This window comes from Populus alba, chromosome 14 (assembly GCF_005239225.2).
Source record: "Populus alba chromosome 14, ASM523922v2, whole genome shotgun sequence".
Taxonomy (NCBI): domain Eukaryota; kingdom Viridiplantae; phylum Streptophyta; class Magnoliopsida; order Malpighiales; family Salicaceae; genus Populus; species Populus alba.
The window spans coordinates 9,363,919-9,388,707 of record NC_133297.1 but is presented as its reverse complement, the minus strand read 5'-3'; the positions used below and the strand labels follow the sequence as shown (position 1 = coordinate 9,388,707).

The 24,789-nt window shown below is 34.5% G+C and overlaps 4 protein-coding genes across 5 annotated transcripts; 2 read left to right on the top strand and 2 right to left on the bottom strand.

Moving 5' to 3' along the window:
• The first annotated feature begins 146 nt into the window (after nt 1-146).
• LOC118041047 (uncharacterized) lies at nt 147-1,038 on the top strand. The gene has a single exon (XM_035048146.2). The coding sequence runs from the start codon at nt 248-250 to the stop codon at nt 830-832; it is 585 nt and encodes a 194-aa protein (XP_034904037.1). The 5' UTR covers nt 147-247; the 3' UTR covers nt 833-1,038.
• Nucleotides 1,039-4,445: 3,407 nt separating this feature from the next.
• Nucleotides 4,446-5,717, bottom strand: LOC118041048 (universal stress protein A-like protein). 2 transcript variants are annotated; one of them, XM_035048147.1, is made up of 4 exons: nt 5,323-5,717; nt 5,121-5,230; nt 4,914-5,032; nt 4,446-4,808 (listed from the first exon to the last, which is right to left on the bottom strand). In XM_035048147.1, the coding sequence occupies exons 1-4, from the start codon at nt 5,501-5,503 to the stop codon at nt 4,724-4,726; spliced, it is 495 nt and encodes a 164-aa protein (XP_034904038.1). In that variant the 5' UTR covers nt 5,504-5,717; the 3' UTR covers nt 4,446-4,723. The 2 variants fall into 2 exon arrangements, with proteins under 2 accessions (XP_034904038.1, XP_034904039.1); XM_035048148.2 differs by having other exon boundaries at nt 5,124-5,230; nt 5,323-5,714.
• A 4,932-nt stretch (nt 5,718-10,649) lies between these two features.
• Nucleotides 10,650-14,293, top strand: LOC118041054 (uncharacterized). Its single transcript, XM_035048154.2, has 7 exons — nt 10,650-10,885; nt 11,001-11,072; nt 11,503-11,567; nt 11,940-12,093; nt 13,676-13,756; nt 13,868-13,963; nt 14,075-14,293. Exons 1-7 carry the CDS (start codon nt 10,751-10,753, stop codon nt 14,159-14,161), a joined length of 690 nt encoding a protein of 229 aa, XP_034904045.1. The 5' UTR covers nt 10,650-10,750; the 3' UTR covers nt 14,162-14,293.
• A 234-nt stretch (nt 14,294-14,527) lies between these two features.
• Nucleotides 14,528-23,751, bottom strand: LOC118041050 (DNA mismatch repair protein MSH6). Its single transcript, XM_035048149.2, has 21 exons — nt 22,701-23,751; nt 22,174-22,267; nt 21,736-21,838; nt 21,603-21,656; nt 21,434-21,508; nt 21,161-21,229; nt 20,993-21,076; nt 20,574-20,768; nt 19,896-20,446; nt 19,685-19,814; nt 18,852-18,943; nt 18,564-18,742; nt 18,284-18,486; nt 18,097-18,198; nt 17,242-17,404; nt 16,719-17,008; nt 16,499-16,636; nt 16,110-16,189; nt 15,879-15,978; nt 15,529-15,655; nt 14,528-15,109 (listed from the first exon to the last, which is right to left on the bottom strand). The coding sequence occupies exons 1-21, from the start codon at nt 23,530-23,532 to the stop codon at nt 14,871-14,873; spliced, it is 3,900 nt and encodes a 1,299-aa protein (XP_034904040.1). The 5' UTR covers nt 23,533-23,751; the 3' UTR covers nt 14,528-14,870.
• Nucleotides 23,752-24,789: the final 1,038 nt, after the last annotated feature.

Sequence of the window (24,789 nt, the reverse complement as noted above, 5' to 3'; positions counted from 1 at the left end):
CCAGGATTGGATCCGAGCCTAACATACGTGCTCAGGTCAAACAATTTGGACTAAACAGACCTCGAACACCACCTAGACCTAATCTTTTGTTTGCTAGCGAGCCCCCTCCTGCATCCGTCACGAGATGGAGCGGTTTAGCAAACACCTCTCACATTCCCCATACGCACCTCTATAAAATCCCTCAAAACTAACCCTTCCTGGCTAGCTAATTGATTTGCATGAAGTTTTTTTTCTTCTTTTTTCTGAAATGGGAAACTGCATCACATGCCACAATTCATCAAATTCTGCTGGGAGAGTGATTCTATCGGATGGTAGGGTTTGTGAGTTTGATAAACCGCTAACGGTGGCTGAGCTGATGCTAGAACACCCACAACAAGTTGTGGTCGAGTTTCGCTCATATTTGACTGAAAAGAGGCCACCACCATTGCCTGCTGACAAGAAGCTAGAAATGAAGCTGTACCTAATGCTGCCTATGAAGCCAGGGAAACCAGCGTCATTATCATCAGAAGAAGCGAGACGAGTTCTTTTGAGTGCGAACTCAGTTTTAAGATCACGGTCTTCTCTATCATCATCGAGGTTTCTCCCTTTATTTGCTATGATATGCCCAGCTGGAGCTGGAGAGGAACAAAAGCTTGTCATGCGAAAGAAGGAATGTTACGTGGAGGAGAAGCCAGCCACGGAGAAATATGATTCTGATCAGCTAACAGAGATTTTTGAGAACAGGCCTGAATATTTGAGTAGGCAGCTTTCAGGTAAAGGGACTTGGAAGCCTAGCTTGGGCACTATCAATGAGAAAAGGGTAGAGAAAAAGATCCCTCGCTGGTTGTTTTGAAGGGTTAATCTTCTAGTGAAAGAAGGGCTAATTAATTTAATCAATTTAGGTTCTATATATCAGTAATTTGAGATTTGTGCTGTTAGTATTTTAATGTCAATTGCTGAAATGCAATGAAGGGAAGATGAGATGTGCATGTTTGTGTCTATCAACGCAAAATAAATTCATATCGTCTTGTTAATTAATTAAGAATAAAGAATTTTTGTTTAACTAAACATCAACATTACTTGTTTTTCTTTTTCTTTTTTCAATTCCTTTCTTTCTTTCCTTATTTTCCATACGATAATCACTGTAACACTGTACAAGCCTCCCACGTTTCGATCCAAGAAAACACACCAGAGCCAGTAAGGCACTCTGCACATACATGACACGAGGTAAGGACATTTGGCTGAGAATTATAAGCGAGTGTCTTGAGCGCCGAGAGAGAGCCTTCAACGCCAGTTACAGGGGGAGCTAGCTAGGGAGATGGATAGATGATGCTTTGTCTGTTATTGAACTGGTTGAACATGTTGGTTTTCTTCACCAACCCTTCGGTTAGGAGAAGCCTTTCAGTGGTTTTTGTTTATTAATTAGTATACGTAAACCGATGGATTCAATCTGGGGAGAGGAGGAAATAAAGGGAGAGTGACAAACTGGTCAGCAAAACTGATAGAATATAATATTAACCAATGTCATAGTCATGATCGGTGACTAGTCAACAACCAAATTTCTGTGTTTTTAATACGGTGGGAGAAGTTGGGGAAAAGAAATAAATTAAACAGTAAAAAATAGGACTAATTAATTGTAATAAAGGAAAGAAAAGATAAGAAAAAGAGACAAGTTAAAAGCAGTTGATGTGATTGTTTTGTAGATAATTCTTGTGGTTGTGATTTGAAAAAAAATAAGTTTTAAAAAAATATAGTTAGTTGTATTTAGTTGAATTTAGATACGTATTTTATAAAAATTATGGTTGAAGTTTATAAATAACAAAAACATGTTACGTGGTTGTGGTTGTTTTTTAAAGTGTTTTTTACTTGAAAATATATTAAAATAATATATTTTTTAAAAAATTATTTTTGATATTAGTGCATCAAAATAATTTGAAAACACAAAAAAAAATTAATTTTTAAGCAAAGAAAAAAATAAAAAAAAATTAATTTTTTTTTAAAATGCTTTTAAAATCTAAAAATAAACAGAATTTTATAAAACTCAGTTATAAAAACATATAAAAACTATTTTATAAAAATTATATTTTAAACTTAATTTTTCAATGGACTCTCTAATATAAAATACAGTTTTATTTTATTGTATTTTTTCGACCACAAATGTAAAAAGCTGAAAATAAACAAACGCAACAGCATCTCTCCAACAAATTTCTTCGGCTTTCTGCTGGACTCTTTGAGCCCATTGTGAGCCCAAATGTTATTCAGCTTATTAAGATAATGAAGAAAAAACTGAAACGGAATGGTGGTTTTAAATTTTAATCAGTGTAAAATACTGTAGCTCTGTATTTTTATTTGCATTGTAGATTGTAATGGTAAAATAATGATTTTTTCCTCATCAACAAAAACAATTAGCCTTGCTACTGGGGATAATAGATTTTTTTAATAACTTATTCTTAGAAGTAACAAAAATATTAAACTAGCTTCACTCCTTGTTTAAAACATAATAAAATAACTTAATTACCTTTAAATTTTAAACTTTTTTAACTAATGTTCAGGGGCTTTTTTTCATTTTTTTCTCCTGATTGTTTTTTTATAGAAGCTTATGATCATGACTTGAAGAATAAGTTTTAATAAAAAGCAAACAATTATATATTGATATTTTTTTATGTGATTGTATTTGAAAATAAAAAAATAATTAATTTTAGAGAATTGTATAAAAAATTTATAATTAAAAAAATATTTATTATCATTGAATATTCATGAGAAAATTTTTATTCATATATAATTATTAATAAAGTAATTACTAACATTACCATAACAAAGTTGCAATGCTATTTGAAAAATATGGTATAATTGTGTGATTTTTAAAATATTAATTTAATTATTTTTTTTAAAATGATTTTATAATATAAAAAATAAAATAATTAAAAAACCAAAAAAAGATCAAGAAAGTCAAACTTAGCCATGCCTGGGCTTTAAAGGATAGGCTAAGCATGTGCCTGCGCTTAGATGTTCAGCCCGTGTGCCTAGCCTTTAAATAAAAGATTAGGCACACATGGCCTTGAAGGCCAGGCCTCCAACTCTGGTTTTTTTTTTTTTTTTTTTTTTTTTTTTTTTTTTTTTAATAAAAAAACAAGGCATGCCTGTCCTTGAAAGGTTAGGCTTATGCCTCTTACCTGAAAAAAAAAAATTTATATATATATATATAATTAATGGATGACATGTCATCCAATTATGTAAACAATATTTTGTCTCCTATAATGATTTTTGGTTGCCACCAATGATTAGAGATTTAGGAGTCAAGTTTTTTACAGAAGAAATTTAATTGTTTTATTTAATTTCATCTAAAAACACAAAAAAATACATTCTAAGAATCTCCATAATCCCATTGCCAAACTCAGAACACATAATTAATCTAAAAATTTAAAATCAAATTGAAACACAATTTCTATATTTGAAATCTACTTCTTCAATATTATTCAAGGCTCAAAACACATTATTGTACTCATTTCCACTAGAGAAACCAACAACATCTAGACGGGAATTTGTGGGCTAGACAATGAGTTAAGTTAAAAGGTTTTTTTTTTATTTCTTTTTTTCCATTCAATCTTGTTATTTTTTCTTAATTTTTTCCTTATCTCCATAATCCCATTACCAAACTCAGAACACATAATTAGTCTAAAAATTTAAAATCAAATTGAAACACACTTTCTATATTTGAAATTTACTTCTTCAGCTCAAAACACATTATTGTACGCATTTCCACTAGATAAACCAACAACATCTAGATGAGAATTTGTGGACTAGACAATAAGTTAAGTTAAAAGGGTTTTTTTTTTTTTTTTTTCCCCATTCGATCTTGTTATAACTTAAATATGTCAAATTGATTGGGTCCCGTAAAAAAACTCTCATATGATTTAATCTTAAATCTAGACAACGTAACAAATTAGGTCAAGAGGTTTCAAGGTTGACGTGTTAGGTTAGGTTTAATAATAATATCAAATAATTATCTCAAACATGAACATTTTTTGTTACATTTAAAAAAAAAAATTATTTAACGCGCAACTTAGTGTGGGCCTATAAATAGTATATACTATAACTTAAATAAGAAAGTAACAAAATATTTCAATATATACATTGTAAAAATTAAAGTCTATAAAATACAAAACCACTTACCATTGGTTTTAAGTAGGTAGGTAGAAGAATTATTCTAATAAAATAAATATATAAAACTAGATTGGTGGCCTGCGTAATGTTGCACGTTTGACCAAGCTTTTTTTTAACAAAAAAAAAATTCAAAAGATAATTATATTTTAAAAAAAGTCAGTGAAATTTTGATAATTAAGATAAACCTTAACTAATTTGATAACATGATAAAAAATAAAACAATAAAAATAAAAAATAAATTAAAGAAATATTATAAAGTCTACTTAACTCATAAAATATTTGACATGACACATAAGATTAGGTTAGCCATATAGAAAGAAAATATCATTAAAAATCAGTTGTAAAAGGGACCTCATAAGACCGGTCCAATATATTTCAAACTCGTGACTATGCAAGCGAACACATGGCGATTACATGAAATGATGCAAGCGAACACAAGGGTGACATGTAATGTAGGTTTATCATTTCTACAAGCCTTCTTCCCTTCTCAGTGGTAACATGTACTTTTAGAGGGTTGCCGGAAGAAAGCTAGAATCCTTCATCATATATGCTTTAGGAAAGAGTTGGACGGGAAACGTATTCATTTGTCATGAGGATGCTTCACGATGACAACCGGACACTTGACACGCTTGGCACAATGTTCACTCACACTTCCGAGGAGAGCCCTGTAACAATGAATTGGAGAATAAGATCCTTGTGTCCATAGCAGATGAATTATCTTTGTGATTTAGTTAAAACAATTTAATAAGCCAGTGAAAGTCACTCATTACTTTCTCAAGAAACCATAGCCGTGGCTTCCCATGACCAAAGTGTCAGGTTTAAGTTTCTCTACTGTATTACAGATCACGTCCTTTGCCTCTCCACTCCCAATAACTCTCTCCACGTTTACCTGCGCAGAGCTTCCGTCGTTATATAAGCAGACATAAAGGGGAGAAAGCTAGAAAACAGATCAAACGCGCGAAAGGAGAGAGTTTTACTACTTTGTTGAAGTTCCTGTAGACGGCTTCTGCTCGTTGCATAACTGAGTTCACCAAGTCGGTTCCGTATTTTTCCACAGCAGTAATCACATCAGTCGAGAACATGTGCACTACAATCAAATATTTTTCTTCAGAGATTACTATAGATTCTAGTTAAACAAGGAAGTAAAGCTCTAAAAAAGAGCAAGAAATTATTAGAAACCTGCAACGTCAAAGGAAGGGTACATGGCTGGCGGGGGCTTAACATAGAGGAGGACTAACGTGGCGGTGGAGTTGTGAGAAATAAGGTTGCTGAGACACCATGAAAGAGCATGCATGCTCTCCTCACTCTCATCCACTGCCACCACTATCTTGTGCTTGTTCTCCACACTCATTCCTTCCATGATTCTAGTAATTAAGCTTGATGGTCTGTTTTCTTTTCTCACTCGTAATTGATTTTCATACACAGCTCTAAGGAAAATGCTGGCCTCAGAATGTTGATAACGAAAAAGGCCTCATCGGTAGTTCTATTTATAGGCGGTAATGGTTTTGCTGCGCTGGTTTTGAGCTTACTGGATTCTGCCTCTGTATAGATAATTGAATGAGGCTTTCGAAATGAAAAGGGACTGCTTCCGAATAAAGTATTGATATTAAAGAGGAAACGGCAATATCACTTTGACTTTTGAGTTAATTACTTTGCATGATATTTATATAGAAAGAATGAAAAGTGACACTTTAGACTACAAGGAAAAAAAAATTTTAATTGTGATTCATTAAATTGTATTTTAATGTGAGATTTATGAGTTCTGCTTATTTTATGATCTTTGTGTATTTTTAAATTTTCTTTTTAACATTATCAATTAAAATTTATTGATTTCTAATGATCAATAAAAAATACGTATCTGAGATTGTATTAAAAAAAATTAACATATAAACCGGTCCGGTAAAACTGGCATTTGACGACTGTGAGAAATAAGGTTTGCCAATCTCGGCGATCGACCTATGCTTGGCACCTTCCATGGTTCTCGTCACAGCCGATCCCCATACCAAATGCACTTTTTATATTTTTGTTTTTCATAATAAATCGAGGACAATAATTGATTATGACTTGTAATCACAGACCTAAAAAAATCTAACAGCCGAACATGGAGGGAGCCCCAGAACACCAAAAGCGTTGCAATCAAAAGCTATCCACAAACCACGAAGATATTTATCAGCATTACGTAGAAAGGCTTGCTTGGGTTGATCGATGAGTTCACCAATGATCCAAAAAGGCTTTCATGAAGTTCCATCAAACTAGTATTCCAGCAAAATCCCAAACCCCACGAAAGATTCCTTTGCCCAGGTCTTGCTTTCTGTCCAAATCTGTAGCTATTGCTTGAGCAAGTTGGAGACCACCTGGCATCCTGTGGGGTTGCTTCAATAGCCAATCAGCAACCTCTATCTTTTCATTCGTTAGAGTTTATCTTCCCAGATTAATATGCTTTTAATGCGACGCACAGGCTGCACGGTGCTGGTTGGCCAGTTGGGGGGTTAGGGCATTTCAAATTGTTTCTTCAATTATTCCGGTGAGGTTTGGTATGCTCGGGGTTTTCGTCTTTAAGTGAATGGAAAATTTAAAACCATTTTTTTTGGTTTCGAAGATTTTTAGCTGTTGGGTTTTGAATTTTGGTTGGGGTTTTCGTCTTTGAAATGAAACGGATATCAGACGGTCTCTTTATGATTCGCAATTGGGTTTTGAATTTTTCATGGTTTTGAATTCAGTCTTATCAAAGAAAAGATCTACTGTTGGGGGAAAAAAACAAAAAAGAGTAGATTATCATGTTGCAAATTGGATTGGGATATGAGGACTTCAAAATTCAAGCCACCAGCAAGTCTCACCAGACATCAAATCTAACCGCAAATAATCAAATTAAATATTTAGAATTCAATTTTATATCATGAATGATTCTGTCCAGAAAAACAATCAACAAGTCCATAAGCTATAAAAATGGATTTCCAGTACATTCAACTGATAGAAGAGAATGATTTTTTAAACTTTGAAATTCATTTTAATTCATGTTGAAATGATCAGAATGCATGGTTTCCAGTAAACCTCAACCTTTCATGAACAGAACACTCATGTAGCTTAAAAGAAACTTCAATTCACCAAAATCTCTCATTAAATTAGTGCCCTTTGGTTCGAGGTTAAAAAGAAAAGTCGCCTGGGTGAAACTTTTCGCCGTAGCTTCTGTAGCTAAGCTAGAGTATAAAACCAAGGCCTAGGTTTCGTGGGCCTTATGAGGCAGACAAGACCCAGTTCACCCTCTCACTAGGCCTGGCAGGTAGCTCGGCCCAGTTGGTGAATATTTGCTGTAATATGGGCTGAGTCCTTGTGCAAGTAATCTAAACCCAACTCATTTCGAGACCACCATTGTCCCATGCAAGAGCTTCAAGGCAAAGATTGCTTCAACAGCCATCCTCTCCTAATCACATTATGAATTGTTCAGTAATCCTCTATAACTACACAATTTAGGTCCTGTCGTGATTGATCTTGACAAATTTACTCGATGGCCTTTTGCACTTTGCCCGTCACCTAGCCAAACTGACCTCCTAAGTCCTGATTGGGTATTTGTCAAGTTAAGTCTCCTACTTAGAGTTAGGTCCGCCTAAAACCCATAAATGAGAACCCTAACAAATGGCCAATCGAATTTAAACACCGATTACCCTCCTGGGAAGAAAAATCATTGGTTCAACGAACACAAAATGTAAATTTGTCAAGAGCAAGAATCAGAGAAGGATTGAATGGAGATAATTAGCATAGCCTATAAAAATATACGCGACGAACCCTATCTTAACTCATTATACAAGACGTGGACGGCATCCCCTTCCTACACGGATGGAGGTGCAAGATCAACGTAATATGGCGAGCAAGTAATGTTCTTTGCCCACGTGTCCCCACAAGGCACAACTTGCCGACTTGCTACATTTGCTTAAACATTTTGAAAAATCTTGCAAAGTCTCTTCTTAGCCAATTAGAGATCCTCATAATTAGAAACGTCCAAATTGTAAGCGAGAAAGAGAAAGAGATAAGATCGATGAGGGGATAAGCACAAATGTCAGCATCCCCGTACCCTATATTTGTTTTTGCTGTCCGAAACTTCTTTTGTAAGAATTTAAATTTTTTTCATGCTTTAAAATAAAAAAAATTAGTGTTTTTAAATTATTTTCAAATAAAAAATATTTTAAACAATACTTACCAATAATTATATTCCAGAATGGCAAAAATTATTAATAAAGACGAAGAACTTAAAATAAAAGATGCCACCCACTATTCCTAATTTCCCAGGTAGATAGGATAGGAGATCGAATATTTTCATGGGGAGCGGAGTGAGGGCCCAGTGAATCACAGCTATAAATTTTGGTGTTTTCTCGTAAAGCGCGTTTGGAATTACGTAATTTTTGTTTTCTAAATTTTAAAGGTGGGATGAGGTGGGGGCCAGTATTTTTAAATTTCAGGTAGCCAGAGAGCCGTTAGTTAATAGCAGATCGAAGGCTTTACATTCAAACCTACTAAAGAGAAATCGTGTGTCTTCTAATCGGTCTTTTTTCTGTTTTTATTCATCAGTACTATTATTTCTGATTGTCTCTCGTGGAATAAGTAGATTACGGGACTGCCCCTCCGTCTTTTCACAATCATTTTAATAGTCTGAAGGCATACCGTAACAAGATTTATTTTTTTATGCACAGTAAAAAAAAACCTTCTACTTTTGAACCATTCAAGTGGAATAAAACCACGAGCCCGTTGATCTGCGTTTAGAAACGTTTTTAAAGAAAAAATTATTAAAAAAAAAATGCTTTTGAAATAAAAAAACAATAAACATATAATTTTATTTTTTAAGTGTTTTTAGATAATTTTAATGTGTTGATATTAAAATTAAATTTTAAAGAATAAAAAAATATTATTTTAATATATTTTTAAATAAAAAACAATTTAAAAAATAACTTTTACTATAACATTAAATAGATTCTATAAAATTACATTTTTTTTTTATTTCATCTGTAACATGTGGTCAAAAGTTTTTTCATTCAATATCAAGTTTCCATGGATAGTTTTGTAATCTTCTTGTTTATTTTTACAAGACTCATATAGTTTAATTAAATCATTAGTTTTCAATTAATTTAGCATGATATACCATACACATAATTAAAATATCAATCCAGCATAAAAGAGCTAGACTTGTTCTAATGCACCGATCAATATTAATCATAACAACCTCATTTATTATTATTAAAATCTTCCTTAAGAATATATCAAACAATAGAATCGAGGCATCTTTTTTTTCTATGATTTTAAATTTGAGTCTTGTGATTATTAATATAATAATTATTGGAGGTTTATATAATCATTAACTTCAAGACTCGTGAGATTAATCGAGGTACACATAAACTGGTCTAGATATCTATATTAATAATAATAAAAAAAGGAATCAAAACATCCGGCTCAATCTAAAAGCTAATGTCCACTTCCTTTGTTTTTAAATAGATAATTAACATCCAATATATTATATATAAAAAATTATTCTATCCTTGATTTTGCAATCCAATCACCATTATTTAACTAATGGAAACACAAAATGTTTTGTTTAGCTCGAAGGAAAGAAACCTACAGACACAGACAGATAAGCAACGAATTTCACGGACAGAATAAAATTGCATGGTCCCAAATTACATGCTCTAGAACCCAAGGAAAGGTATCTTGCTACTTTTCTGTATGTATATTACAATTCGCAGGCTGTCTGACAAAGAAACAGAGGTTTCACATATCCCTCTGCAAGTCAAGAAACGAAGCTTCGCGTTTCAGCTCTACTCAACCGCGTCTCTTGCCGTGGTGGGTGTTTGATGCTGTGAAAGATTGCGGTTGAAGAAAATGGATTTAAAAGATATATGTAGCTAAATTGTCGTGAGATGTAATTTTACATGTAAAATGAATAAAAAATATAATATTTTAAATTTTATAAAATTAAAATTTGAAATGTAATTAAATTAAATTGTTTTTCTTTATAATTGGATAAAAAAACAGAAACTATCATCATATATCAAATGGTTTTTGTTCTTCTAATCTTAATTTTTTTTAAAATTGGATTTAACGAAAATAAAAAAAAACTGGGTGAATATTCCCAATTGCTGTCAACTTCTATTAGGAGTATTAAAATAAACGAACGTGAATGGATATATGATAAAGACACACTTTTTTTTAAATTAATCATTCATTCTTTTTGTTTTTTTCAAGGAACGAACACTTGCAGGTTCTCATTCTTACTCGCTAGGTATTTTCTTTTGTTTTTTCGAGAAATTCTTTAATATTTTCCATTCTTAAACAATATTTTAGTATTTTCTTCTGAAATAAAGTTTTTTTTCAGAATAAAAAACTAGGAGTAAGTTATTGATACGCAAGAAGAGTGAAACAAAAGGGAATGGAGTTACGGTTGTGTTTCAAGTTATCTATTTTAATAAGGGTAGTTTTGGGATTTGAAGCCACCTCCTTTTCTTTTTAAAGCCGAGTGAGTCCAATAAGACAGGGAGGAAAAGTTCGTTTCGAAAAACAGAGAGGAGACCGGAGAGAAGTATTTTTGAAGACTAGATAGAAAGGAAGGGAAAATTACACAAAAATGGGAGATATTGTATTGCTCGTGGATGATTTGCAGACAAGTTGTGCAATACCACACTGTAGGATTTGCCATGAAGCAGAATTTGAAAGCTGTAAGAGCTTGGAAGCTCCTTGTGCTTGCTCTGGAACTGTCAAGGTAAACTAACAGAATCATGAAACCTCATGCTCTTCTGCCAGCTACCATCTAGTTTTGATTTTCATCTTCTGTTTATGATTTTTTCTTAAAAAAAACAAATTGGTATCTGTTTCAGTTTGCACACAGAGATTGCATACAGAGATGGTGTAACGAGAAGGGAAACACAACGTGTGAAATATGTCTCCAGGTTTGAGACTCTTACAAGTTATATATTAAAATCTTGATTTTCTTTTCTGGGTTCTCTGCTTCCTTGTTTCCGTTTCCTGATTTATCCTTTTCTCCCCCCCCCCCTTCTCTGCTGGCAGATACTTTTGGTTCTATGAATCAAATATTTGTTCCTGTTTTACTTCGAATTTGTGTTTAATTTCACCCGTTTTCAGTTTTGAATTTTGGAGCCTGCGATCTTTTCTTGATGGACACTGACCTGTTCTATTGATATCCACTGTACTTTTGTTTCTCCCCAGCAACACGGAACTTAAATTTCTGTATTAAAAAACTTTCAGAAGATTGTTTTGCGAGGAAATTCATAATTTGATCCTACATCGGTTTAGTCTTCTTTTAAATCCAGGGATGTCAGGTGAGTAATTAGAGTGAAATTTGATTTATTTATCTTGCAGAATTATGAACCAGGATACTCGGCACCTTCAAGAAAGTGTGAGATGATCGAGCCAATGACGATTAGGTACATTCTTATTCCCTTCAAAAAATTATAGATAAGAAGAGAAACGCGTGGCATTATCCTCCACCTGTTTATGCGCGTTTTAGAATATTGGCGTTCCCTTCCCTTGAATTGCAAACTTCCTCGAATAAGTAAAATATAAAATATACTAATCGAATTGAAAGCTGCTTTATACAATACCGAAAATGTCACAGCTGACGCTGAACAATTGTTTGCTACTTGCTTGGTCCATGAACGTCGTCTACTCTCTGTCATTTTCAAGTCTTTTCAGTCTCTTGGGGTTTTTTTTCCTTACATATAAATAGATTATCTTGCTATTATGATTACGATTATACCAAAACTGTAATGTACTGAAATCATGAATGGTCATGGCAGAGATAGTTTGGAAATCCCGAGAAGAGAACATGATCCGGAAAACCAAGAATCAGGAGGCATAGCTGAAAGAGCCACCGCTGGTACTGAGGAGTCCTCACATTGCTCATCTGCAGCGGACAGAAGCGCCTCTTGCTGCCGGTTTTTGGCTCTAACGGTAAGTTCCTGTTCATCATACGATGCTTGAACGTAATCCATAATCTTAACACTTAGTTTAAGAGGATTGTGATTAAAAAAAAAAAAAAGAGAAAAAGAAAAGAGAATGGTAGCTTAGCTATTGACTTGGTGTATTGATGGGGAACTACTATTATATTGTGTGCTTTGGTTGACCGAGTAACTTGGACGGGAACTTTTCTAGCATTTAAAAATTCGGTGGGATTGCGTAGCATTGAAACTACCCAGGAGGAAGTCAAATTGAAGGTGAAGAACAGTTGTCTGAACCATCATGCGGGCTAGAACCCCACGGTTAGGTCATGTGAGGAAAAACGTAGACTAGTTTTCCCTATCGTGCCGTCCCACAAGAAATACACGACTCTATTTATTTGAAAAAAATAAATCAAGTAAATTCATTAATAAGTAAAGAAGCTGGAGTTTATTGATGGCAGTTCCTCTTTCGCTAAATTGTAAAACACTCTGAATTTTGACGAAAAAAATTAAATATCCTTCAACTAAAATCTTCTATTTTTCTTCCCTTATTTATGATTTATTAAATTAAGATATATATCAATTTGAGTATTTATTGGATTAGAAAATTGATGAAAAACTTTCTAAAAAAATCGTCACTTTACAATGATGATAATGATAAAAAAATAAAATAAAATAAAACAGCTATTTATCTAGGAATAATAATTAGTATTCACGGATTGAATTTTTATTATGTTCATATTTTACTTGTTACATAAATAAAATTTAAATATTTATATTTTATTCATTAAATTCTAAGTATTCATTTCAATATTTATTTCTAAGTATATATATGAAAATGTATATATTTTAAGTTAAATCAAGATTAATTATCTTCGAAAATAAATTACCTATCACAAGAACAAAAACAAAGATTAGAGAAATATGATTACAATTTGTAAGTATGATTAAAATTAGCTATCATTTCCAATTTGAATTCGAATTGGAAATGGAAATGGATAAATCCATTGGTGTTTTCTGGGTAAATGCTTACAGTGGTTTTTTCTAGGCAATATGATTACAATTTGTAAGAATGATTGTTCTGTGCTTTTTTCTTTTGGGTTTTTGTTTTGAATGATGATTATGTTTACGGGGTTGTGATTTGAGGATTAATTTTCCTGTTTGATTACTGGTTTGGCATGAAATTTGATCTAGAGTCTAGACGGTGGTTGTTGGTGACGTTGCTCGGGTAAAAAAACAAAAAAAACAGAGAGGAGATTTGTTATTCTAGTTTTGTTTCAAATAATTTATTTTTAGTGTATTATTTTTTATTAAAAAAAGAAAAAGAAAAGTATACAAAAGATAATAAAAGCATCTAGTCTGTCCCACCTACACTCTCTACCTCCATCCCTCTATGTCTCCTTCTCATGTTTTTCTTGTATTTTTATTCATTACAGCGGAGCAAGAGCGAGGGGAAGGGGAGGGGAGGATTTTTAGGGATTTTTTCCTCATACTTTTATTGAAAACTTAGAGAAGGGAATTGAAAATTCATTCATATTGTTGTTCAGGGGATATTTTACAAAGTAGCCTCTCTTTTTTTTTATTCTTTTTTGCAGTTTACGGTCCTTATGCTCTTGAGACATCTTTTTGCCACGCTCACCGGTGGAACAGAAGATTACCCTTTTACACTCGTTACTGTAAGCATTTGATTTCCTTACTGTGCTCACAGTTCAACCTAACTTTGTCCTTTCTAAATTGAATCAGTTTCTGTGTCATTTTATTGATTCTCCTCTTGGTATATTTTGCAGGTGCTCATCTTAAGAGCTTGTGGAATTATATTCCCAATGTATATAGTTTTTCGGACAATTGGAGCAGTTCATAAAAGCATCCGGTCTCAATATCAGGTGAGCACACCTGATCATGGTGATCACAAGAGTGCCACTGCAAAGAGTGCAGCACAGTTCAATTGATGTATTTGCAAGCTAACAAGAGTGTCTTCATTCTTTGCGTGTCAGGATTCTGAGGATGACGAAGACTACACCTCAAACTCTGATGGAGATGAGGGCGAGGATCAAGAAGATGCGCACCATCATTTAGTATAGGCATGATCCTAAAATAATTTCTGATTTTTTTATTTTTTTATTTTGTATGCGAGCATTCCATCAATGCTCATATTGTCGACAACATTCTTCCACATTTTGAGGGGCATTAGTTACACGAACAGGTTTTAGAAATCTGTCACATCCAGGGTTATGTGAAATTTCACATTACTAAAACCCCACCCAATAACTAGAAAGTTGAAAAATGCCATAGCAACGCCAATCGGTAGGGTTGAGCCACCAGCCTTACCAAAACATGCATCGCTTCGAAAGCAAGTCACATTATGAACAACCTCTGCCTTTGTTCGTTGAACCCCCCTCCTAGACATCACAACCATACACAGTGGGAGCACTATCCCTTTCTGGATAAGAGACAAGAACAACATTCTTTCAATATTCCATCACCGATACAACCACTATACAAAAAATTAGCCTTCTTAGAGAAAATGACCGATACAAATTCAATCTGACCCGAGACACAACTTTGAATTAAATTTACACCGCATGCTCTGTCAAGTATCTATCAATCATAGCTATAAGTTATATCCTGTACAGTCAAATCACAAAATTTGAAAGGACAGGCCAACAGAAATACCAGATGCTCCAATGACTTGGAGAGAAGCTCCCAGAGTATCTTGGTTAGTGTAAAATTAGCCTGGTAGATGGCGAAAAACTGAAGTGTCCAACAGCAGAAGATTCGGTCACTTCAATTTTACTGCAAAAATATCCTAGCTTTATCCTGAAGTTTGGTCACTGAGCTGATATCGATCCCAGCAGACTTATGGCCACTCAAGCATGTCGTGGCATTGATCAGACTTCGGATTAATACTACCATCTTGTCACAATTTTGAATGGCCAACTTCCCTTCAGATCCCTTTCTGTGTCGACCATATACAGCCTCAAATTCCCTAGACTTGGCAGCAGCATTATGAAGTATCGAGTCTGGAAGTCCTGAAATAATTAGAGGATTGGAGTTCGTTATCTGATTCAACGGAAACAGTGGTCAAGAAATTGGTTAATGATTTCAAACTTTTTATTGGGACATGGCAGAGAGTTCAATGCAGTCCAGTGACGGACATAAAAGTTGTAATATACTGTGAGCAAAAGTTACACTCGACAATGACAAACATATGGCAGAAAGTTCAAAGGGGTCCAGTGACGAACATAAAAGTTCTAATCTATTGATAGCAAAAGGTGCACTCAACATGTGTCTTTTTAAATTTTCTGATAAGGATCAACACACATGATTGTTCTATTCATTGGAAATTAGTCATTAATTATTCAGTTTCAGTCTCCCAATCTATTCTGCTTACATGTAAATCTTGTCCAAAATCCAGACAAAAAGGGCAGTAAAGTAGCAAAAGCATTACCAGCCAGTCTTGCAACATTGACACCATAACTCTTAGGGCAGGCACCAGGTCTCAACCTATAAAGAAATGTAACCTCTTCCACTCCAACTCCATTTCCAACTTGACATGACATATGGTACAGTGAGACCTGTAGTAGACACAAGAAAATAATAATTCACTAAAAATATTTATGAAAAGGTCCAGCGAATTAAATAGCTTACAATATCTCAAAATAGGTGAATTGTCCTAGAGCTTCACATCAGAGAAGTACTAGCACATCAATCAAATTGTCCTAGTCTGAGTTTAAAAGGCTTCAGTTTCAGAGCAAAAGTAGAAACAAACATCAACAAATTCCAGAAATATAAGCATACCTTAGAATCTTTTTGATAATCTACAGCTAATCGGTGATAGTGAGTTGAAAACATTCCTCGACACTGTACCTTGTGGACAAAATGTTCAAGAACTGATTCGCTGCAAAGCATAGAAAAGAAACAAGATTGACTAAATTATCAGTATACTGTCAAACAGAAACTTAAAAAACATGCAAAGTTCTGAGAGACAATCCATGACATTGAAAAATCAAATCTTGAATATATTCTTACGCTATTGCTTGTCCATCTGAAGTTGATGTGCCACGTCCAAGTTCATCCAACGCCACCAATGAATTACGGGTTGCCGATGACTGTACAAGCATACATAAAAAGGTTAGGCATGAAAATGCTGAAAGCCTGAAACCAATTAGAACTGTACTAGTGCTCCTGTTACAGTTTGCAAGGATTTGGAACCTAGACATCAAAAGAATTAGTAACTTCTGCATTACAGAAATTTAATTTGACTGGAAAAGCTGTGCATAGACTTTGGCACTTTACTCACAATCACAAACATCCTCCTATACATCACCATTTCAGCCACATCTACAAACTGGGACAGTCATAGGGACCATGACCCTTTATCTTAAATGAAAAGCTTCAAAATTACCAAGAAAACTCACCAGCATCAATGCAGTTTCTGAGAGCTCAGTCAAAAATGTACTCTGGCCTGCCATAATATGATCTTTTGCACCCATTCTGACAAAGATGCGGTCAACAGGAGACAACTCAAAGCTTTCAGCAGGGACATCAGCTCCAATCTGTGAGAAAAAAAAAAATCAAAGATGGAAAATGTGGATGGTTACCAGGCAAAACATATATTCTGAAGGATAGATAATTTACCTGGGCCAGAATCACAGCCAAACAAACTTGTCGAAGAAGAGTAGATTTTCCACCCATGTTAGGACCAGTGAGAAGGATAAAGCTGGCACAACCAGAACCCCCAATACTAATGTCATTTGGGACAAATGCACCCTTTCCCAAAGAATCACTCCTGAGAACAGGGTGTCCTAATTTTTTTGCTGAAAGGCATGGCACTTCACTTGACAATGATGAACCTATGATGGTTGGACAACATGCAGGTCCTTCATAAAAGTCACTAGCAATTGCTAGACTGATCAAAACATCCAGTTCTGCATCATGAGTGACCAGTTTCAGTTGAGAAAAATGAATTGAAATCATACCATGACAATAGTTCTGTCCCACAAAGGAGTGGGAGCGCCTGCCTGTTTGATAGAGAGAATTTGGATTCTACTTGAAATACATTTTGTTCTTGTTAGCTTTCTACAGAAATGCTCTAGTGTAGAGAGAGGTGCATATTCATAATCAAGATCCTATTCTACATGAATAAAGTTGGTGCACAAACCTGCAGTTGCAGAAACTAATTGTCTCCACTTGTCATGGTACTTGCAAAAACACACAATTAACCTCTGCAAAATGCTCTTCAATGCCGACTCCTTTTCAGATTCAGCCTGTGAGAGTTCTCCTAAGAACTTCTTAATACTTGGAGTCCAATACCTGTAGAAGCCCTGCATGTCCCAGGCAGCATGTAAAAAAAGAATTCAAACAAGATAGTGACAAGGAAAACCAAATTTCCTAAGACCAGCAAGCTATTTGCTATAGCCAAAGTTAAGATGCCAACCAAAATGTTTCCTTGTCCGACAAAAAAGGGACCCAGTTAACATAGATTGTAGCTGGTAATAAATAAATGTAAAATCAGTTCGTTATTATATATGCATACACCATCATTCTCATTCACACTCTTTGACACCTACTCACATATTTGGAACCTGCCAGTTTTATGGGCATGCTAGCTGATACTGACCCTATCTATTTATAGTATAAAACATGTTTACACGGCCTTGTCTTTAAATATTTCATATGACCATGGTAAAATTAGGCAAAAGCAGTATAAACGACTTAAATTCTAGGTTACTTTTGTTGCAATTCCATGGCACAATGACAAGCAATTCTTAAGGAAGCTAAACAAGCAAGAAACACAATTCATTTGCTTATGTGTTCACAATGTTTGTTGATGCATGCTACCACAACTGTATTTGCATCACCACATGACAGAGATGGTGATAACTATTCAAATGTTTTTAATAATAGAATCAACAAATTAGATGATGTTACACCTGTCACATTGATTAATTGGCCAAACACTTGCTATTTTTTCAAGGAAGTGTCAGAAACCAAACATTCAATATGCATCACTTACCTTTTTGGATGAACGCAGCTCATAATCTTGAGGAATACTACCACGCAGATGTTCAGGAACTTCTAACAGGTATGCCTCTTTTCCAACTGTGACATAAGTAATCTGTAAAATAGGTCATGTAATGAGAGAACATGTTATTTACTAAAACAAATTAAGAGAAGACTAATATTTCTGGACAGGATCTTACTGATTTGTCCCCTAGTAATTTCTGTTGTTCCTTCAGGTGTCTAGCCAAACTAGATTCAACCTCTTTAACTTTTTCACAAGCAGAGTCATACTCCACATCGACACCGTCATGAGGTATTATACGTCCAGAATTGTTGGCTTCTACCCAATCAAAGGCACTCTTAAAATGTTTAAGAATTGGAAGGATGTCAGGAAGACCTTTGCCTACAATTACATAACAAAATAAGATGCCAAACTACAATCTTATAGAAACATTAAAAGAACAACAAACTGAAAAGTACCAGGTGTTAATAAATGATGCAACCGTCCAGACTCCACATTTTCCAAAATGACAGCAAGTGAAGAACATGCTTGGGCCACTAATTCACAGCCACGTAGAGCGGATATAAACTCCTGAAGCTGCTTCTTTGCTGCATCCTCATATAAAACTACTTTATTTGCATTTCTTCCATTGGCTTCGCTGTTTTTCAATAAAAATAATGCATAAGAAACATAATTACATGAAGTTCAGTACTTGCATAATGCTAGAAAAATACACTGATGCATGCTTACTTCCTTCTTATCCTTACCTGGTAGAAAATATGCGTGCAAGCAGCCGCTCAATGTCTGGAAGCCCGGACAACGCCTTTTGAAATTCAAGCATCATGGGTTGATTTACCCCCTGAAAGTTAGCTATGATATCAGAATGCAAACTCAAACAGCAATTAGCTGGTTAGGGAACAAAAAATATAAAAGAAATGCAACTATCAGGCAGAAAATTGAAGATATCAAAATATTCAGCGCAAGACTTAAACTTGAAAAATTACAAGAGCACTTAATCATAAGGAGAAAAGCACTCTATACTCCTTGGACTTTGAAAACAAAACGATATTTATGGTCCCATCAAAGTTTAAACTTTGAAGGGACCATTTGGAAATAGTCCTGCCTTTCTGCAATTTTGCTAGAAGTGGCTGCTCTCAAGCCTTGAACCTGTAACATCATAGCTGCAAGCCCGAGATTTGAAGTTTTGCAAAAAACAACGAAGACCTAAAGAAATCCTTTATTTGAAAAACTTGGAACAAGAAAATGGAAAGAGAAAAGGCAATGAACCATGCCAATGATAGTAGCCCCATATTTATCTGGGAATCTAAACAGTAATACTGTTTTAGGTTTTACATTAATAAACAGCCCGTTAATTTTTTAATTGGAAAAACTGGCATATGATAGCTAATAGACACATTTCTAAAAATAAATCATCAATCCATAAACTGTAACTTTTAGTTCAAGCATTAGAGGCTTTGAAATTGTTCACCAAGGTCTAGAATTCCAATTATATATATATATATATATATATATATATATATATAAAGTTCACCCAGTAAAACATCTCATGATAGAAAATGAATACCTACTGGAAACTTACCCGCAGACCTGCTACAGCATCCTGGCGATCTTTAATTGATTCCAAGTGGTATAATGGTCTTGCTAGCCATGTTTTCAGCAACCTCTTTCCAAATGCCGTCACACAATGATTCAATTGTGCATACAGCGTCCTTCATAGATAACAAAATACCTCAAACAATTATCAGGAGAAAAAAAAAATTGGCATATTTAAGAGCATACAACACCCTTACCCTGAAGTGTCTCCGTTTCTGCTGTTCTCAAAAATCTCAAGGTTATCCATGGCAGCAGCATCCAGAATCATGTATGGTTTCTTAGCAACCTCACAGAAATCAGAGCAAGGAAGGGATTCAAATTTTGCAAATCTAAGCAATGTCTCATCCAAAAATGCCTGTTTTAGATAATAGAGTGCGCCTCCAAGAGCTGAGAGAGCTAGGCTTCCATTTTCTCCTTTATTGACAAGTTCTGACAAAATGCTGGGCAGGCAGCCTGGCCTATATTCTCCAACATTAAGGTTAGTTGTATCCAAATCTGTTTTATTTAAGGGTCCAGAAGCTGAAAGATCACCAACACGCTTGTAGATAGTTTTGACTTCCTGGACAGTTTTCTCCGCGTCCCAGAATTCTGAGAGGGGAGCCAACTCACTGACCAAAGGATTTCTAGTATGTCTCACCATTACTCTCTCAGTTTCGGAGCTAAGCATTTTAGCAGGTTTTACAATTTCTACTGGCCTCAGCTCAGATAATAGACAGCACAATGAACTGCATTCAGCATCATCTCCAAACTTGAAAAGGGAATTGACAATAAAAGATATTAGCAAAACAGATGACACTCAATGGAATGATCAACAAAGCCTCAAAAAACAATCTCATCAACTAATACACAATAGAATCTGATAAAAATCAACAAACCTGTCCAAGAATGATTCTGCTAGTAGTGACATCAACAACACAAACACCAAAAATCCGCTCAAGACCTTGGTTTGCCAAACTCTGGCAACTTTCAGTCAGTGCCATTAAATAAGAAGCATCAGGATTTGCAGAAAGAAACTCCCCCTCAGTTAGTGTTCCTTTTGTAATCACCGCACATATTTCGCGTTTTACAACCTAAACAAATGGGAAATAATTGCCAAAACTAGATATGAAAGAAACTAACGAAGAGAATGCCTAAAACATCATAAAAAAATTATTAAGACAAGTAATCCAACAAGTAATTAGTGTTAACATCTATCCTAAGTTTCAAGTGATTTCTGAATCTGATTTAAACATGGTCCTAAAATGACTGCAAGTAAAAATTGAAATCATTTCAGGGACGTGAAATAAATTCAGACCTTGTCTTTAGAACCTTTCTCTTTCCAACGAAGCTCTAACTGTTCAGGTGTTTCTGTCTGCTCTACAACAAGAACTCGATAACCCTGCTTTTCAAGGCAGCTTGTTAAATTTCACTGGAGAAACAAATGAGGCTAAATAGAAAAAGGAGAAAACAAGTACAGGCCAACCTTTCTAGCCAATTTCTCCACGTTCAAAGAGAAGTTCTTCTCTGGAAAGCCACAGTGAGGTTGTTCTCCCTAAGCATCCAAGGACATATAATAACTTGAGTCAAAATCCAAAGAAACAAATAAATTCCAAAATATGTAACCAAGAATAGAAGACAAATGCCTCAGGCCAATTTTGATGCCTTCTGATTAAATGATTGCATTGAGAAAGAGTCAACAAAGACAGCAGAGTCCAAAAGATAGTATTCATGATCGTTAGCACTTAATGAATCCTACCTTCATATATTGCAAATCTAGTTCTTTAGCTCCTACATGGGCATCCATTTCAAAGAGCTCATAAAATTTGCCCATCTGCACCAGCAGAAATGATATAATTATTATTAGGCAGAACCCAGTAAAGAGAGATTTGATGAATGTATGAAATCCATCTGACTTATGTACATACCTTGAAAAACAAAACCTTATCCATGTGCTTTGACTTAAACTCCCACCATTGTCTCTGCACATAACAAACAATAAAATTCAAGAAGACAACTCCTTAAATAGTTTCAAACCAATCAGTGTATGAAAGCCCCTACCTGGCCACCTGTTAAACTCTTTGCAAACTCAGCGGGCAAGTATAGAGTCCTGGGATCATAATCTACATCTCCAGGACGCCTTCGCTTTGCATCCCTGCGTTCTCTGTTTCGGAATCAAGGCAAGTAGCAATCAAGGGTGATGCTTCATTCAAAACAACAAACAGCTGGAGCTTCATCAACTATTTACTGTGTTCTTTATTTATTTACTTAATTATTTTGATTGGTTGACCTCACTGCATCAAGATGTACATTAGTGGGCCTCAGACATGAGATTCACATGCGTGAGAAGGGTTAAAAATGAAAATAACGCAGGTTATAGGTGACCTCAATGCACTGAAAGAAGTGAATGTTTTCTCCATATTCTTCAAAATGATGTACGATCATAGGTATGAATGAAGACTAGAGCATATGGACCACGTTGTTGCAATAAGAACTTACCGTCCAAGAAATGGAAACTTTTCAGCTTCACGCGTGCTAAATCTTTCTGATGCATCAGTCATCAAGGCATTATCAACGCCACTAAAAACCCCATCTGCAGTAAAACATGCACAAATTCAACAACAGTGATACGTGACCTAATTGTTATTTTTCCTTTATATAGGATTGTAAAACCTTGTTCTAGCTCCTTTTGTTCAAAATTTTTTTAGAAGCAAACATTTACTGTAGCCAAATAATTATCCTTGGGCAGTAATCGTGATCATCGCATAAATGAAGATGCTATTGCAGAGACAAACATATCCAGATAGAAACTACAAATAAAAGGAAGCGCTTTGAATCATAAAGAAACTCTCATGTAATGTCTAACAAGTCAGTATTTCCAGCTTGTCCAGCAATACCCATTTTGTTATTGACTTCAGTACGTGTTTTTAGGTTTTTCAAAACAAAATGTGATGAATCCGTGTCATAAATTTCTTCCAACAACCCCCCTTGTCCCAAACAAATAGAGAAGGAAAAACATTACTTACTCTCCTTGTTCTTTACAGGCTCCACAACTGAAACCTTGACTCCTCTCGTACTTGCATCCTCACCACTCTTTCCCTTCTTTCCCGAATCCAACTTTCCACCTTCTCCACTCGCTTTCCTTTTCCTCGAATCCTTCCCACCTCTCTTTCCTTTCTTGCCATCATCCGCTTCTTCCTCATCCATCAAATCAACGTCCTCCTCCTCGCTAACATCCTTCTCCGCATTCTTTCCCCAATCTTCATCACTCGAGTCGTCACCACCGCTACCACAATCAGCACCGCCATTATCGCCCTGGACATTCTCCATCTCATCATCTTCAAGCACAATCTTCCTAAAACCCAAAGAACCCCTGCGCAACCTCTTAAATTTCTTAACACATGGCTCAACCCACTCAATCTTCTCATTGCTCAAATCCAACAATTCCTCTTCACGGTCATCATATTGTATCAAATGCTTCTTCGATTCATCATCGTAAGATTTGACAAGACCCTCGTACCAGCTCTTATCCAGGGGCCAGTAAACCCTAACCCTCCTCTCCACCGCCTCTTTTCCATACACTCCAACTGTTGAAGGAGACGGTGAAGGAGTTTGTCCAATAACTAATAGGGGTTTTTTAGGTTTAGATTGGACTGGCGAAGGAGTCGTTGGGCTAGAACTAGGGCTTTGGGTTCGAGAGCTAGGGTTAGGGTTGGGTTTAGTATGGGATTTAGGGATTTGTTTTTTAGAGAGCGTGGGAGAAGGAGTCGTCGTCGTCTTGGAGAAGAAGGCAGTTATTTGGCGCTGTGGATTTACTATTGGTGATCTACCGTTGCTCTGTTTACGCGACGGTGCCATCTTTTCAATCTTTATTTTATTTTTCGCGGCTTCGAGAGAGGTAGAGACTGAACACAGAGAGCGAGCAAAACAAATGAGAGGGATTGGGAAGATGAAGAAAGAAAAAGGTGGGGAGTGGAGATGGTTTTTTAAATTAGACTTCCAGATATTACTACAATAATGATAACTTGGAATGTTGCTGGCGGGAACTTAATGATATTCCCGGCAAGTGTTCTCGATCTTCGTTAATTGGCGGGAATTTGGGAGATCATTGATTTAATCTGTTCCCTGCACTGAGAATATTTTTTAAAATAGATTTTTATTTGAAAATATATATAAATAATTAATAAAATTTTAAAATTAGTATATTAAAATTATTCAAAAATACTAAAAAATATTTATTTAATAATTTTTCAAATTAAAAATATTTTAAAATAACATAAATGGAGATTATACCAAACATTCTCTTATCTTACTATTATTTATAGTAAAATCAAACCTTTACTCTCACCACTAATTAGTTCTCAACCATGCATGTTAATAACGATGTTTAAAAATGGAAAAATAAAGAAAGAAATGAGTTATTGGTTATTAGATTCATTTCTAGCTATTTAAATGCCTAGTCACTTTGATTAAATCCACGTGAATAATATATATATATATATATATATATATTAAAGAACTCTAAAAGGCGTGGGGAAAACACTTTAGCTTCCCCACGCCTTTTAATTATACTTAATATTATTATTATTATTATTATTATTATATATAATTATTATTATATTATAATATTTTTTTTCTCTTTTGTAGCAGCTTTTTTTTCCTTTTTTTTTTTGTTTTTTTTTTCTGCTTTTGTTTTTTTTTTCTGTAGTTTTTTTTCCGTTTTTTTTTCTGGGGCTTTTTTTTCCCACTTTTGTTTCTTTTTCATTTTTTTTACATTTTTTTTTCTTCTTTATTTTTTACCCAAAATTGACTTCTTTTTTTTTTAATTTTTTTCAAAATTATCTTTACTAATTATTTAAAATATTAAGCTGGTTGAAAATTTAACTATGTAGCTTTTTTCTTTAAAACATTGTGGATTGTTATAATGTTCTCATACATTGTTTTTCTTTTTCTTTTTATGATTTATTTATTTTTTTTAAGTTGGTTGAGAATTTAGCTTTGTAGTTTTTTTTTTTAAAAAAAAAAACAATATGGATTGCTACAGTGTTTCCCCTACATGGTTTTTGTTTTGCTGCAATGTTTCCTCACATATTTTTTTAAAAAATTATTTTTATG